The sequence below is a fragment of the Miscanthus floridulus genome, chromosome 6 (assembly GCF_019320115.1).
Source record: "Miscanthus floridulus cultivar M001 chromosome 6, ASM1932011v1, whole genome shotgun sequence".
Taxonomy (NCBI): Eukaryota; Viridiplantae; Streptophyta; class Magnoliopsida; order Poales; family Poaceae; genus Miscanthus; species Miscanthus floridulus.
In genome coordinates this window covers 84,505,270-84,521,812 of record NC_089585.1, presented here as the reverse complement: position 1 = coordinate 84,521,812, position 16,543 = coordinate 84,505,270, and the positions used below count along the sequence as shown (strand labels likewise).

General features: G+C 39.2%; 1 protein-coding gene across 1 annotated transcript in view; it reads left to right on the top strand.

The window, feature by feature from the left end:
• The window catches only part of LOC136460767 (transcription factor bHLH121-like), an 8,933-nt gene extending 7,743 nt beyond the window's left edge, over nucleotides 1-1,190 (top strand). The window contains exons 2-3 of the mRNA XM_066460346.1: nucleotides 27-542; nucleotides 639-1,190. Of these exons, the coding sequence (XP_066316443.1) occupies nucleotides 27-542; nucleotides 639-776 (654 nt within the window). The 3' untranslated portion in view covers nucleotides 777-1,190. The remainder of the gene's footprint in view (nucleotides 1-26; nucleotides 543-638) is intronic.
• The last annotated feature ends 15,353 nt before the right edge of the window (nucleotides 1,191-16,543 follow it).

Sequence of the window (16,543 nt, the reverse complement as noted above, 5' to 3'; positions counted from 1 at the left end):
ATACACATTTTTACTGGTGCTTGTAGTTAACACAAGAAAAGAATGAGCTTAGAGATGAGAAAGCTTCACTCAAATCTGAGGTTGTTAATTTGAATAACCAGTATCAGCAACGAATTCGGGTGCTATACCCATGGGCTGGAATGGAGCCTTCTGTTGTCATGGGGCCACCTCCAGCATATCCCTACCCAGTCCCAGTTCCCATACCCTCTGGTGCTGTACCCATTCATCCGCAGTTGCAAACATACCCCTTCTTCCACAGTCAAACTTCTGGAACCATCCCAAATGCATGCATCCCTTATATGGCATATACACAACCCTGCCATCCTCCCACTGATCAGCCATCTAACCAACTTAATACTCCAGTTGCCCATTCAAGTAGTCATAAGTCTAACTCTCCAGCACAAGGCTGTAGAAGCAAGTCATCTACATTGCAGCAACCAAGCTGCGGAGTGAGAAGCAGTGATGTTGGTGATATTGCTACTGATCTGGAATTGAAGACTCCTGGTTCTTCATGTCAATCACACGCAGAGATTGCTAACAATGTAAGGGTCATTTTTCAGTTGGTAAATCCTTTTGTGCAAATTATGATTAGATATAAAAGCAAGCTAAGTTATAATCGATGTTTGTCATTGTCACAGGATTCCTCGTTGGATTTGAAAACAAAGAAGTATTGCATAAAGCAAATTAATGGTTGCACTCTCACTGAAAGCAGCAGTTCAAGCAGATGCTCTTCCAGTGGGCCCCCAGATGTTTCTAATAGTGCTGTTGATGAATAAGTTGCTTGACGATCGATTAACATACAAAACGTAGACAAGTATAGATTGAGAAAAGATCTATGTCAACCTCCCATAAATGAGCTACCAACTTTATATGCAGTGTAATTTGCTATTGTTGCTAGCTGATGACTCACAAATTGGGAGGCGTGTAGATTTGGTAGAAGCATAGTATCTGTTAAACGGAGTGCTATTCTCATGATTGTTAGTGGATAAAAGTTTGCTGGAAAGGTGGGAAAAAAGGAGAGAACAAAATCATAGGCAGCAGCATCTATGGCGGTTTGGTAGGGACTCCAGGATTAGGTATGGCAAGCATTGTCGGTATTCTGCATGCCAGATAGAGATATTCATAATATCCGGCAGTATTCGTATCCGTAAAGAATCGAGGTAGCATGAACCTATTTAAAAGTTCTCTTCATAATGAGTAACCAATTATTTAATTTTATTGTTACTAATGATGCATTAGAACCATTTGATAGTATATCTATAAATAAATTTAGTATTAATTTAAAATTATTAAGGATACATAAATATTAGATTAATTTTAGTATTTTTCTAATACTTTAGTTTATTTATTTGTTGATATAAATTATTTTATATAATTTATATTTATGATAAATATTTATATACTTATATAAATATACTATTGATTAGTTAATTTATATTTTTTATTATTAAATATTTATTAATAACTATATTATTTTTATGAGCTATCCTTGTCTATGTTATATACACAAATAATTTAACCTCTACTTGTGTAGTAATTTGTAATTCCAAAAATATTGATAAAGCAAAATGGTTATTTGTTTTAGTCACTTCTATCTAGGAGATTATTAGGTGTGTACTTCAATTTAGTTCACTTTTATTATCTACGAACCTGAAATTGTAGTCTAAGTTGAATTTAGACATATTCACTTCACGGTAAACTAAGTAAATATCCGATTTTGAACCATCCGTTGTGTATTCGTATCCGCTAATATTTGTATTTGTATCCGAATTCGATTTAAAATGTGGTAAAAGGTGACATCCGAATTCGATTCCATGTGTATTCGATCCGTTTCCATCCTGATTTGGTTGGGACCCGGATCATCACACGTGTGGTCCGATATCTTGCTGGACAGCTGGAGTTTGTAAACATTACTGTGGCTCGCAGCTTGGCTGAGCCTTTGGTTAATTATTATTAGTAGCAAATATACCCGTGCGTTGCAACGGGATAAAAAACTATCGTGCTTTCATTCAGGATAAATACATGACAAAAGCTTTGTAATGTTTGTTTGCTTCTAAAAGAATTGTGTTTTTAACTCTTATTCACGAGCAAATGCAATAAGCTAAAGTACAATTCGTGATGCATATAAAAAATATTAATAAATGCCTAAAATTTGTTAAGGCCTCACAGATATTCGGAGCCGGTTCCTTTCTTCGCATGCAAGGAAAGGAACGTCCTTATCTACGTGCAACAATTATCCCTTGCGATAACGCTTCAAGAAAACTCACTTTTTTTCAATAAAAAACGGACTCGACTTGCCAATTAGCCAATATGTTTTTTTTTATACTGCCGAGATGTTTTCTGGCCGCACGTACGTGGTGATTGCATCTAGGACCGAACTCAATGGCTCTCCTTCCATGCAGTCCACGACACTTGGACTCGGCAACATGCAGCCTTTTCGCTTGCTCGTAGGAACAGTGTTTTTCTCTTACACTAAACCAGCCAGCAGTAAATAATCCACGATACGATACGGCCTCCCGAACAAGCTGATGGAGTTTCATTGCATAATAACGTGAAGCAAACCCAAAATATGTATGTATTTTTTTTTGACGCCATATGTATGTATATTTTGGTTCAACAGCTTGCGGCCGACAGATATACGCTGCCTGGCTGCCTGGTGGTCAACGTATCTGCCGCCCGTATACACCAAAGGCCAGGCCTCTAGAATGTTCCAGACCGCTTGCCGAGTCGCGTCGCGCTGCGCAGACTGTCTTGTAGGCCCAACATATAATAAAAAAAACCTAAGAACGACTCGTGCGTATGTTCGGATAGGGACGAAGAAATCACATGTAATACGATTATTAATTATTATTAAAGATACATATATAAATATATATTTCTATTCTTATTCTTTTTTATTCAGATCAGGATAGTTACTCAGGATCGGAAGATTCTATTTGGATTAGAATTCCTAGCTATCCAATTATCTTCTTTTCGGATTAGGATTGTTACTCAGATTTGGAAGAATTTATTTAATTAGGACTAGAATTCCTAGCTATCCCTACTACCTCAAGAACCTCTATGTATGTCATATATAAATTAGGAGGGCTATACACAAACGAGTACGGATAATTTTTTACATTCGCGGTGTGTCAGTTAAGGAGGGGTGGACGAAAAAAATGGACGGACGAAAACGAATGGGCTGAAATTTTGTCTCATACAAATATATATTTTTATTCTTATTCATTTCTATTCGGATCAGGATTGTTACTCAGGATCGGAAGATTCTATTTGGTGTAGCACCTAGTTTTAAAGGATAAAATCAGATACACACTATATATGAGCCCAGAAAGTCAAATCACACATATGGCTACAAATAAAGGTAATATCAAAAGTCAATGCTTAATATATAACGTATTTAGTACAAGAAAGATAACATTAGGCACAAACAGCGGGTAGACAACTCTGATCTTCGGGTGAAGACTTCACTCCATAGGAACAACTGACTGGTTGATCACAAGCCTAACTTCTCCAAAATCTAGCAATCTGGTACCCATCCGGAATTTTTCCAAAGTATTGAAAAGTAAAGCAAGCGTAAGTACATATCGTACTCAGCAATATAACATGGGGTTCATGAGGCTCAAAAAGTTAACACTGATTTACTGCGATTAGCTTTTAGTGAGTCATAATTTGAAGCAATTGAGTAGCAACAAGTTTATCATAATCCCATATAAACACATGATCAGATAAACATGAATAATGAATAGCATAAATAATTAACTATTAATGATCATATATTCTGTAAGAGTTCCAAGGCTGCTCGTGACTGTAAACACGGCTGATATACCAGTTTTATACTCTGTAGAGGTTGTACACTTTTACCATGAGCCATGATTTACCCTTTCGTCCAAGGTGATCAGCCTCTTGACCCACTATAAAGGAAGGCCAGCAGGGTTCATGAAATGTTCTATTGGCTAGAGGGAATGAATAGCCTATTAAAAAATCTATAACAACACTTAAGCCAAGTGGTTAGTCAATTAAACGGTGAAGCGAGTGTTGCGCTAGTCTACTAAAAATACAAGCCTCCTATCCACAATTCTAGTTGTTATGATCTCTATTTCACATACAAGAGGCTATGTCACTACCACTAAGTTAGTGAGCTCTCAAAGACTAACTAAAGAGCCTCACTAACCACTAGACAAGACTAAAAGGACCGATGATGTCGCCTAGAGAGGGTGAATAGGTGTTTCTAAAAATTCAACCATTTAAAATGCGGAAACGATTAGAGTTGGAGTTTTCAAACACTTGAAAACATCTAATCAGAGAAATAAACCCCTCACGAGTAAGCCAACAAGGTAAACAAGATATATTGAATATGTATACGAGATACAACCATGCAACCACAGAGTTAGAACAGAGAATAAATAATTTCAGCATAGGTAGGAAATACCGGACGTGTCTAGTATCAATACCAGCCGCGTCCGGTATACACGGGCTATGCAAGTCAGCTCCCCTCTTCTCCCCTTTCGATCTCTTCTTTTCACTTAGTTGCAGATACCTTTAGGTAACCTGTATACAAGCTTAAACAACACACAAGATCACGATTAACAAATGTAAAGAAAGAGATCGAGACACACGATATGTTTTACCAAAGTTCGGCCTCCGTCGAGACCTACTCTCCATTGAGGGGGGTATGAGCGACCCAACGAAGGTCAACTCTAGAGGACCACAAAGGCCACTCTAGCCGGAATCTTTTCCAAGTCCTTTTCCTCCTTCTACTAGCTTGATTCCTTCTCTTGCGGCGGTGAAATCAAACCGTTACAAACTTTCTGAGGCACACCACAATCTCTCGGGTGCTCTCTAGCGACACCTAGCCATCTAGGACCGAAGAGTCTAAGAGTAACAAATGCAAATTACAAGATCGACAATATGCACAAGTGCTCAAGGGTGGCTTGCCCTCAAATTTAAATCTCTCTTAACCCACAAGATGGATTTTGCAAGATTGAATCAATCACTCACTAAGAGAGGGTTGGAGAGTATTCTCAAGGCTAAAAAACGTGTGAGAGAGTCAGTAGAATCAGCAGCCTTCAAAGGTGAAGGCTAAGGGCTATTTATAGGCCCTTTGAAAAACTAGCTGTTATGTGACCGTTGGGCAATACTGGACATGTCTGGTATCAATACTGGTATTGGCCGTACAGCCTCAATGACCACTTTGTCAGTGACGCGCAAGACGTCGGGACTCCCGACAATTGTCAGAACTCCCGACCCTCAGAACTCTCAACTTATGTCGGAACTCCCGACAAGCCCAGTACAGACCAATGAAGAAGTCACCAGGGTCAAGTAGATATGGGACACGTCTGGTATTGCTGACCACAGCAAACTGAGTTAGTTTTAAGTCTCTTAAAAACTCTCGTTCTTCACATAGGTTGGCTTGAGCACTTATAAATAGTTATCTATCAATATGATGCATCCCTCTTGATAGTATGACATACCTATTAATTCAAGATCAAATGAAAATGGAGTTTGAAGCGCTTGAGTTGAATTTCCTTAAATCGAAATGTCATATCCTTCAATCTTCATCAAATGACGGTGTCAACATGTCGACTTTGATTTTATCCTTGAGCATAGCCATCTTGAGCAATTTGACTTGATTCCATTCAAATAACGATGAGTTTACTCCAAATGCATCAAGCCACTTCCAATACTTCATCTAGGATTTGATTCTTCACCTCAATGTGATCAACATGGTTTGATTGGTGCCTTGACTAAATGTAAGTACTTCCTTCTTCACCTTAACTAGGTCCCTCGGTCGCCAAGCCATCGCTTGCCCTTCACCCATGCTTAGTACCTCAAAGCCTTTCCTTGCTATCATCACCATCTCAAGCCATCTAGTCACACTTGGTGTCGAATCATTCATTAAATTCATTTGTATACTTGTCTTTCATCTTAGCAAGCTTCAATCGATGAGACCAATCCATATGCAATCCCTTATGTCTCATTAATAAATTCTTCAATGTGCTTGCTTTCACATAAGTCATAAAAATCCCACAAATGAGTAAGCCTTGCATAAATTACATTTGCATTGTTGTCTTGTGTTTGAACTAGATTGTTTCTAACAATACATCATTTTGGCTTTCATTAAATACCTATGAGATAACCTATTAGCTGTCCACATTTAGCAAATAAGTTAGACATTTAATCATGTTGTCATTCAATCATCCAAAACCCACTAAAGGGCTAGATGCACTTTCAAACTCCCCCTTTTTGGTGATTGATGACAACTTGATTAAAGCTTACAAAAGGATATAAACATTTAAGCTTTTGGGTTTAATGATTTATGAGAGGTCCCCCTTAATATATGCTTGTGAAAGGAATTCACAAAAATAACTTCGAATGTCAATTACACATATTAAAACATATAGGAGTGTAACACCCTAAATTTGCTTCTCTTGAAATAGAGCTAAAATGATTTAATTTTGTATTTTTATGCTCATGAAAATATGGAAAAATAATAAAGTTTCATTAGATTAAAATTTATCTTAAGGTAGAAACATGTTTATTGCATTCATGTCAGTCGCACCTTGTGTTTCTATGTGCAAAATGTGTTTTTTAAATACGTTTAGGAGACGAATATCTATCTCTAGGAATTTTCCAGCTTCTTTCTAGAATTTAATTCCTACCTCCTTCACCTTAATCTTTATGTTCCAAGTTCCCAACAATATTTTCATGAGCTCCAAATACTTTATTTGGGTTCATCATATTCCAAAGTGTCTCTAGAAATTTGCCCCAAATTTTTGGAGGCCTCGGAGTATTTTTCGTGGCTTAAATATCAATTCTGGACTTTTCTAGAATTATTTTATTCATGAAATTAATTAATTATGAAAATAAATAATATATCTCATTTTCCAACCAACTCTCAAAGCTCATGTGCAATAATCCTAATAAATCTCAAAGGCCAATGCATTTATTTACTAATGGGCTTTAATGATTATTTAGGTCCATTAGTAAATGTGGAGGGTGCAACATCAATTAGTACCATATTGCTAGTTGATGTAGATGTGGAGAGTTTTTCTCCCTATAAATATGTACCAACCCCTTGAGCAAAGCACACCAAAACTACCATAAGGGGAGCCTCTAGTTTGGGAAATCCCTCGTGTAGTAAATTAGATTTTTTTCCCTCCTCTTGTCGTCGCCGCCGCGCTGCCCGACGCCGTAGACCCATCGTCGACCGCAAGAAGGCCCTAGGTGAGTTCGTTGTCTTCTCCTCTTATTCCTTGTGCTCTTGGCTCATCAAACTGTGGCCTCTAGGACCCAAACCAAGCGCTCCAGGGAGCTTCTCATCGCCAGTAATGGAGCTCCACCGCGTCGGTTTTCTTCTTCGGCCGGTGACTCTCTCTCCCCCTCCTTTCTAATCTAGGCCATCCAGATTCAATCCAACAGTCCAAGATCGCCCATACCCCTTTGCTGGGTTTATTTGCAAAAGAGCCCCTATAGTTTCGCACAATATAACCCACAGTCCATGGCGCACTTTTAGAATACGTTTTCCTATTCCAAAAGCGTAGTTTCTTTCTAGTAGATTCAGAATACGTTTTCTCTTTTAGAAAGCATAAAATCCCTCTGTTAGATTCAAAATACATTTTCTTTTTTTGAAAACGTAGTTTCTTCGGTTAGATCCAAAATACACTTTCATCTATTTACAGTTTTACCACTAATCTTATTTAGGCCATAAAATCTTCGTTTTAACTTCATTTTGATACATTCAAGTTGCGTTAGATTTGTAATTGAGTAATATACATATTCATCCTACTATTAAATATATTTTCCACTTTTGAAATTCGAGGTTAGATTTAATCTATTATTTTATTAACGGAAATCTTATTTAATTCATAACTTTTTTGTTGTAGCTCCGATTAGAGTGCTTTTCGTGTCTGTGTGTTCATAGTAGGACGTAGATTTGTTTTATAAACTTTTCATCTTGATTTTATGTTTGGTGTACTATTCTAATTTAGATCTATTGTTTTGCTTTGTGTGTGATTTTTATGGATGCTTGTGTGGTGCTCTATGATCATGTCCAGTCGGTGAGCTATACATGGTGAATGAAGAAGCAGATCTTTGAAGGTTTGGACTAGATGAAGGATCTAAGTTTAAGGCAAGTATAGCATGGGATCTTTCTTGTTGTCCTATACACCTTTAATCACTTAATTCATATTGCATATGTCTACCTTGATTACTACTAAGGATTTCCTAGTACTTTGTACTATGTACCTTGATGTCTTTGGGTTATTGCATTGGGTAGTATGATGCTAGTGCTCAATTAAAGTCATGATCTTGTAACTTGACTAATGGATTATGCAATAAATACTAAAAGATGCTTTTTAGCAACATGGAACAAGGGGGCTAGAGCATTGGGCTATTTTTATGGTGCTCTAGATTCCTCTCCCTAAGGACTTATGTGTAAGTGATTATCTGGGACTTATAGTATAGCTGTGAGGGCAACATAGCTCTGGCTTTTAGCTCAGTATGAGGACCTTTTCTAGCTTGTTAGAGGTTACCTTTATTGACATAAGAATGGCTTGCCGAATTGGGTATAGGACAACCTCTGTCCCCTTGTGTATAGGCTGCGTGTCATTGTGCCATCAGGAAGGGGGGGTTCCTACATCTGTTTGTCGAGTGAAACTAATGGCCCTAACTTGTTAGATGAACCTTTGAAAGGCTTCATAGTGAAACCTGCCGACCTTTCTTGGAAGTGGGTCAATAGATTAGCTACCTCGGGTGAAAAGGGTAAATCACGACTCACAGTAAAAGTGTACAACCTCTATAGAGTGTAAAACTGGTATATCAGCCGTGGTCACGATCACGAGTGGCCTTGGACCCTTACAAAATAGATGATCATTAATGGTTAATGATGATGATGATACTGATGATAAAGATGCTCACTAATGAATACTGTTTATGCTATTCATTATTCATGTTTATCTGATCATGTGTTTATGGGCTTATGATAACTTTGTTGCCACCCTATTGCTAAAAGATGATTCATTAAAAGCTAATCATAGTTAAACCAGTGTTAGTCTTTTGAGCCTCATGAACCCCATGTTATATTTGTTGAGTACGACATGTACTTACGCTTGCTTTACCTTTTAAATCTTTGGAAAAATTTCGGATAGGTATCAGATTGCTAGAGTTTGGAGGAATTAGGCTTATGATTAACTAGTCAGTTGTCCCTATAGAAGTAGAGTTTTCACCTAAAGATCGGTGTTGTCTTTCTGCTGTCTATACTATGAGGTTGTATTCTTTATACTAATACACTATGTAATAAGCATTATCTTACGATATTACCCATATTTGTAGCAATATGTGAGATTTGACTTTTTGGGCTCACATATGATGTGTATCTGGTTTTATTCTTAAAACCAGGTGCTACAAGGAGACTCCCCCTAAATCATTACATCTGTGGGGTGCAAGTGTGTGTGACAAAATAAATCTGTGATGCATATGACAAGATATATCACACAAGAACGAATATAAAAGCATCACATCAAACATTTTCATTCTAGCATGCATAGTCCTTATGAAAAATAAATACAACACAAGTATATCACACGGCACTCATTACACATTTTCTTAAGTCCACAAACCACTAAGATAGATTATATTACAAGATAAAGATCATGTCACATGAGTCTCAAATGATACATCCATAAAGCATAAGTCTCATCTCTCACATGATACAATCTATCTCAAACTCAAGATACATTAATAAAGCTCACAAACTACAGCTGTAGCACATATCTCCAGGTACAAAGATAAGCAAATGAAACAAACATCCTCAAGCTTTAATCAATCTCTCTCCCCCTTTGTCATCTATCACCACAAAAGGTCACCAAAAGATCAAACAAAGCATAAAGGGGCTGCAAGCTATCTCTAAAAGCAGTGATCACTCATCATGATCATCATCATCACCCTCATCATCTGAACATGGAGCCCCAGCTGGGCGCAAACCACCCTCACTAGACAGGTCATAACCACCATACCCATAGTGGTTATATCCACCTGTGAGGTCACCCCACCAATCTGAAGCATACTCGTCTACTACACTAGGACATGGCTGAGCATGAGTAGGCAAATGAGCCTATAGTGGCAAAGTGTCGAGGTGCTCTGGTGCCTGCTCTTGCTGCTCCTATCCCTATTGTTTCTGTCCCTGCTGCTCCTGTCCATGGAGAAACTTAGCAAACATTCTGTCATGTCTAATCTGCCTCTGAGCCTTAGTCTCTGCCTCACTAGATGGCTCACTCTCTAACATAGGAGACCTAGGAGGATCAAGCTCAAGGTTCTAAGAAATCAACTTGAGAGTCCTGATGTCCTTCCTCCTAGACTCTCTTTTCTTCCTCTGTCTCACCTCACTATCCTTGCACATCCCAAAGATAGCACTGAAGAACTTGCGAATAGGAGAAGGTGGACTGCGATGGCGTGAAGAAGAACATGAAGGAGCACATGGTGGAGGTAAAGCCCCTCCTACAGCTGTACCACTCTTGGGTGCATCTGCCTCTGTTGCTGCTGCTGCTCTCCCTAGGCAAGGAGGGGGGACTCCAACCTCTATCAGATCAGTCGCTATCTTCAAAATCTTATGAGTTTTGTCATAATCAAACTGGTGCCCTATCACCTGCCCAATCATATGCATAATGTAAGGACCAAAGCAGCAGCCCTTGATGGGTCTCTCACAAACACTCTGGATCTCACACCAGATGAAGTCAAAGACACTGAAAGGCCGTGCATCTGGTGCCATCCTGTGGAGAAGGTTCCTAGAGTAATCTACAATAGTATCCTTATCACCACCCTTGCAATCAATGGACTTCCTGAACATCCTATCTAGGTACCTTTAGGTGGGATGAAGGCCATCCACCTTCCCAACTGCCCCACCTCTATACATCTAAGCCATCCTCTTAGGAGGTAGAACCCCCTTAGTGTGAATCATGTCTCTCTGAAGCTCATCGTCTGGAATACCTAGATACCCTGCAAAGGCTGTATAGTCAACACTATACCACTACCCCTCCAACATCCAGTGCATACGCCTTAGCTCCTCCTCAACAAACAATGTAGCCTAAAATTGTGTAATGACCCCAGAGTTCCATGGATGTTGAAACTCCATGAGCCTATAGATCCCTATATGCTCACAAGTGGCAATAGCAATATCAAGAGAAGGCTTCTTCTGCTTCCTAACATGATCCCAATCAATCCACTGAGACCTAGCCACAACTGGATCTCTAGAGAGTATCACACTATGATAGAAGTCAAACTAAAACATAGTGTGAAATCGGTGATCATAAGGACAATTACTAGGCAAACTCCTAGGGTCAATCCTCCTATGCTCTCTGGCTCTCTCTCTATCATACCCTTAGCCTTGTAATTCACACTAGTAACATAATCGGGTAATGTAGTATGATGTATCTTAAGCATACCATAGTGGATGTTGTGAGCTAGCAATCCTCCCTGAGGTGGGTGTTGAATTGGAGGTGCCTCCTCCTCTATCTCCTCCTCATTATCACCATTGTCATCATCTGACTCTCTATCGGTGCTCTTCCTCTTCCTTGGCTTAACCCTATAATCTTCAGTCTCATCATCATCATTAGAAGAGGGACTACTACCATTACCACTCTCTCTGTACTGTGGAGCACCCCTAGTAGCTCTAGAAGGTCTCCTATTGCTGCCCTACTCCTGCTGACTGAACCTGGGATGCATGTCCTGCCTTGCCTTCTTATATTTCTCAAAGGCATGTCTATTGTCCTAAGCCTTGGACCAAGGTTCCAACCTACCATCCTTGTGTCTCCCCATGCTTTGTTACCCTGTATTCAAAAGATTTGCAAAGAATCTCAGATACATGCCCAAACAATATTTCTTATATCATCGTCTATATATACAATTATTTATCCAAAATCACGTAATCACCTATCCCATCCATGGTCAAGGTTCACAAGACTAATTTAGACAAATAATCATAAATGTAGAGACAACATTTGAATGAGAATTGAGTCGAGGCTGTAGAAATTCTACACTGCTGGCTCATACCGGACGTGTGTGCACAGTGGCCCTAACAATGGACCTCAGGATCAATCTCAATCAATTCACTCCAAACTTTGGGCATCACATCTAGACCAATAATGTAACATCTTGACTAAGAGAATTTCAAATTAAAGCACTATATGAGGAGATCGGATGAGGTTCGGGATTTGAATACCTAGAGATGAGGAAGATGAAATCGATTCCAAATCCAATCTAACAGACCTTGATTATTGATGTAGATCATGATCCAATCCACCTCTCTTCTCTTCTCCTTCCTTTCCTCTCCCCCTTCTTCCTTGCATGGTTACTGATGACGGCAAAGGTTGTGCCTGGGAGTAGGCACGCTGCTGCTATGGAGGCAAGCGAGGGTGTGCTGTAAGGAGGAGGTAGTAGTGTGCAGCGTGGAGGCAATGTGTGGCGGCCGACGGCGCTAGCAAGCGAGGCCACGGCAGGCATGGCACATGGGGGCGAGCGAGGGCAGCTCTGGCAGATACGGAGCGAGAAAGAAGGAATGAGTAAATGAGCCCTTGGACTTGGGCCGAAGGGGTACTTGACCTAACTCTCCCATGGTATCAATATCGGACACGTCCGGTATTTGCGTATTGTGCCCACTTGCTCCAAATCTTGATCTCTTTAATCCAAAACCCTTCATAGAAATTTCTTAGTCCCAAATAATATCTGTTCTTGATCCAAATGAGGTGCAACTATTTTTCTTATCCAAATGCCAAGAGTATCACTTCTCTTTTCTAAATATTTAGCATATATAGATTTTTATTACTTAAGAGAGATATAGAGAGACATAGTAGATTGTGGACTTAAGAGAGCCATGTCATGTGTGATTAGCCAATCAAACAATCAAGGAGAGCTATAATCATCACACGACAAGGCTAGGTCACAAAGACCAATATTCAAATAGTTTTTCAAATTCACACCACCTACACATGCTAGTTATGGGTTTTGAAAAACATCTCTCCTATGTCACACAAATGCACACTTTAGCATATAAAGGGCTTTAGATGCACTTACAATACATGAATGTAAATCCATACCTTCGCCTTGAGCCCACTAAGACAATACACAGCATGATAGTCATTGTGCTTGTATCACTACTCTACTAGTCATGTCATCACAAGGATCCAATTTTCATACCTAGGACTACAAGATCACTAAAATAGATTGTTAGTCCACAACAGCACAAAATAGAAGAGTGAACTCCCCCTCAATAAGTGCTACAAGTAATTTGAATAACTTCCCACAAACACTTTACTCAATTATGAATATGAGAGAGTCAATTTTCTATTTTGACCAGCACAAAGTGAGATGCCATATTTAGATTGAGTTCACGAGATGCTTACAACCATTTAGACATAAAGAATCACAATGCTTCTGAGTAATCTAGGGAGAAAATTTTGTATTTGGCCCTAAAAATAATGCTCCTTTCTTATTTGACATCGAAACTGAAAATCTTTCCTATATGTCCTGAACTCGAGTTTTTCTTTCCTATTTGACACTTCCGTCAGTTTGGGTTGTTAACGGTGTCAAGTCCTATGTGAAAAGTCCGTTTTACCCCTAGAGATTTTTACTAATCCTGGCATTCCATGGTTAATATTGCTATCTTTTATGAATATTTTTATCTTAAACTGCAATATTTCATAAAAGATAGCAGTATTAACCATGGAATGCCAGGACTAATAAAAAACTCTAGGGATAAAATGGACTTTTCACATAGAACTTGACACCATTAATAACCCAAACTGACGGAAGTGTCAAATAGGAAAGAAAAACTCGAGTTCAGGACATATAGGAAAGATTTTCAGTTTCGATGTCAAATAAGAAAGGAGCATTATTTTTAGGGCCAAATACAAAATTTTCTCTAATCTAGGAGTATATGAAGCCGTGACAATCATTACTCAGCAACAATCACATTTGAGGTTCTACCCCCTGCCATACCGGACATACCGGACATGTCTGGTATATGCAGGACAGAACCAGGCAAATCATAGCTTGTGATTCTTGTTTCTCACTCTTTCATCTCTTGTGTGCCTGCATCTCAACAGGTGATTTGCTCTGCTAGATAGCCATTAAAAGCACCATATGGCAAGCACTAGGATTCTCAAATGGATCTAATTAGCCACTTTCAATACTTCACAAATATCCCTATTTGTGAGCTACTGAGCATGTTAAACTTAAAGTGGCTATCGTATAGGGTTTAGGTACTTGTTAACAATGGTGAAGATGAAGTAAAGAATATGATCAACTATTATTCTTCGGGTCAACCATATATGAGGATATGATAAGAATTGGTTGATAGATTGAGTGAATATTGTCAATTTGATTGCTCAACCACCCTGAAGACTTCATCTCACCACTAAGTACCTACGTCAACATCCTAAGCACACTTTGGTACCCAACTCTTGTTGGGTCCTTTTGAGTTAGTCAACAAGTCCTTAGGCACCCAAATGGCCTTAGTACTAGTTTGTGGTGAACACTTCACCTTGCTAGTGCTAACTCCATTTGTAGCCTTCCTAAGCATATTATCATGACCAAATGTGTTCGACTTAGGAATGTTATCATTTGGGCAATCATAGCTTAGATGCCCCTTTCTTCTACAAGCATAGCATATGCGGCCTTGATTTGTTCTATGCTTGTTTTGCTTATTGGGACACCTATCAATCATGTGTCCCATTTCATTGCATCCATAGCATCTTCTTGTTGTAACTTGGGCCTTCTTTCTTGTCTCTTTGTACAAGGGGCAATTCTTGGTAGGATGGCACAACTTCTTGCATATGAGATAAGCACTTGGTTCATCACTTTTCATTTGCTTGGCCACCTTGGTAGAAGCCTTTTGATCGGTGGCTTCAACCTTGTCGACCCAACTCTTGTGTGGACATATAGCCCACTCATGTCCATACAATCCACAACAATAGCACAATCTTTTTCCATGTTTCTTGCTCTTGGTTGCCTTGACATTGTTTGATTGCCTTGACATTGTTTGAGTTGTGATTCTTTTGTTGGGTTTTGGAGGGAGCAAGGTTTGAACCCTTCTCAAGCTTCTTCACCATGTTGTCACGGTTATCTTGAGAAGGGTGTGCTTCCTCCTTACCCTTTAACCAAATCACATCCTTTCTTAGCCTTTCTACTTCTTCTTTGAGCTCATTGTTTTCTAAGAGATTTTGCTCAATCGAAGATTGGCTTACTTGAGAAGCACACTCATTAGTACAAGAGATATTTAATTGAGATGGTGTACAAGTGAGTGTGTGAGTGAGATATTGAGATGATTTTACTGATGTAATCACAACCTCATGAGCTACCTTAAGCATGAAATGTGATTCCACTAACTTTTCAAATGAGCACTTTAGATGAACATGGTTGGCTTGGAGAACATTGTATTTGCTTGATAGTTCATCTAGTCTTGCCTTGAGCTCAATGTTGTCCCTTTCTAGTTGTGACACACTAGAAGAGGAGTTAGTAACCAAAGCATGCTCGATTGACAATTTTTCGTACCTCTCATTTAAAGCCTTTAGTTCTTCCAACTGGGAGATGAGAAACATTTCTTGCTTTTGAAGTGATTGCCCTTGCTTTGCATTCTCTAATTCTAGCTCATCATTCTTTTCAACTATCTTCATGATGATGAGCTTGTCCTTGTGGGTGAGATGATCAAGATTGTAGTTGTCTTCAACTTCAACATCACTTTCATCTTGATCATCTACTTGTGCTTTCTCCTTCACTTGATCTTTCTTGGAGGCTTTCTTCTTGCTTTTCTTGGCCATGAGACACAAGTGATGAGTATCTTGATGTACTGAACATGATTCATCACTTGGCCACCACTGATCTTGATCATTGTCGTAGATGCCAACTTGCTATCTTACTGCTTTACCAATACCAGACACGTCCGGTAGTGATACCGGACACGTCCGGTATGTGTAGCTAGGCAGCACTACATCTGTGGCCTGCACATCTTGCTCTGGCTCAATGCTTTGCTAGTTCCTTGAGGTTTCTCCACTGCATGAAGACTCAATGGACATGTCTACCATTGACATATACTCATAAGCCTCATCACATTTGGACTTTCCGTATAAATCAACAAGTCTAGTCCAAATGAGATGAGCACTCTCTAGAGGTATTTATCCATTGAAGATTACCTCATCTAGAACCTCTGCACTCAATGTACTCAACATGACATTAATTGCTTGAGCATTGACTTGCACGCATATCTCTTCCTCTTTTGAAATATTTTTGTAGTTGCTCCAATCAACTACCGGAAGAGGGATGCTTGCATCACAATACGCTCAACAAGAGGACTAATAGCTCTAAAAGCATCGAGTACATGAATTGACCAAGGTAGAAAGTTTAAACCATCATTTCGGAGAAACACCGGCTCTGACTCGTTAGGCATTGACATCCTTTTCTAACAGCGGTGAAGCTTTTAGTGAGTCCTTACTTTGATACCAATTGAAAAGACCGAGGATGCCGCCTAGAGGGGGGTGAATAGGTATTTCTAAAA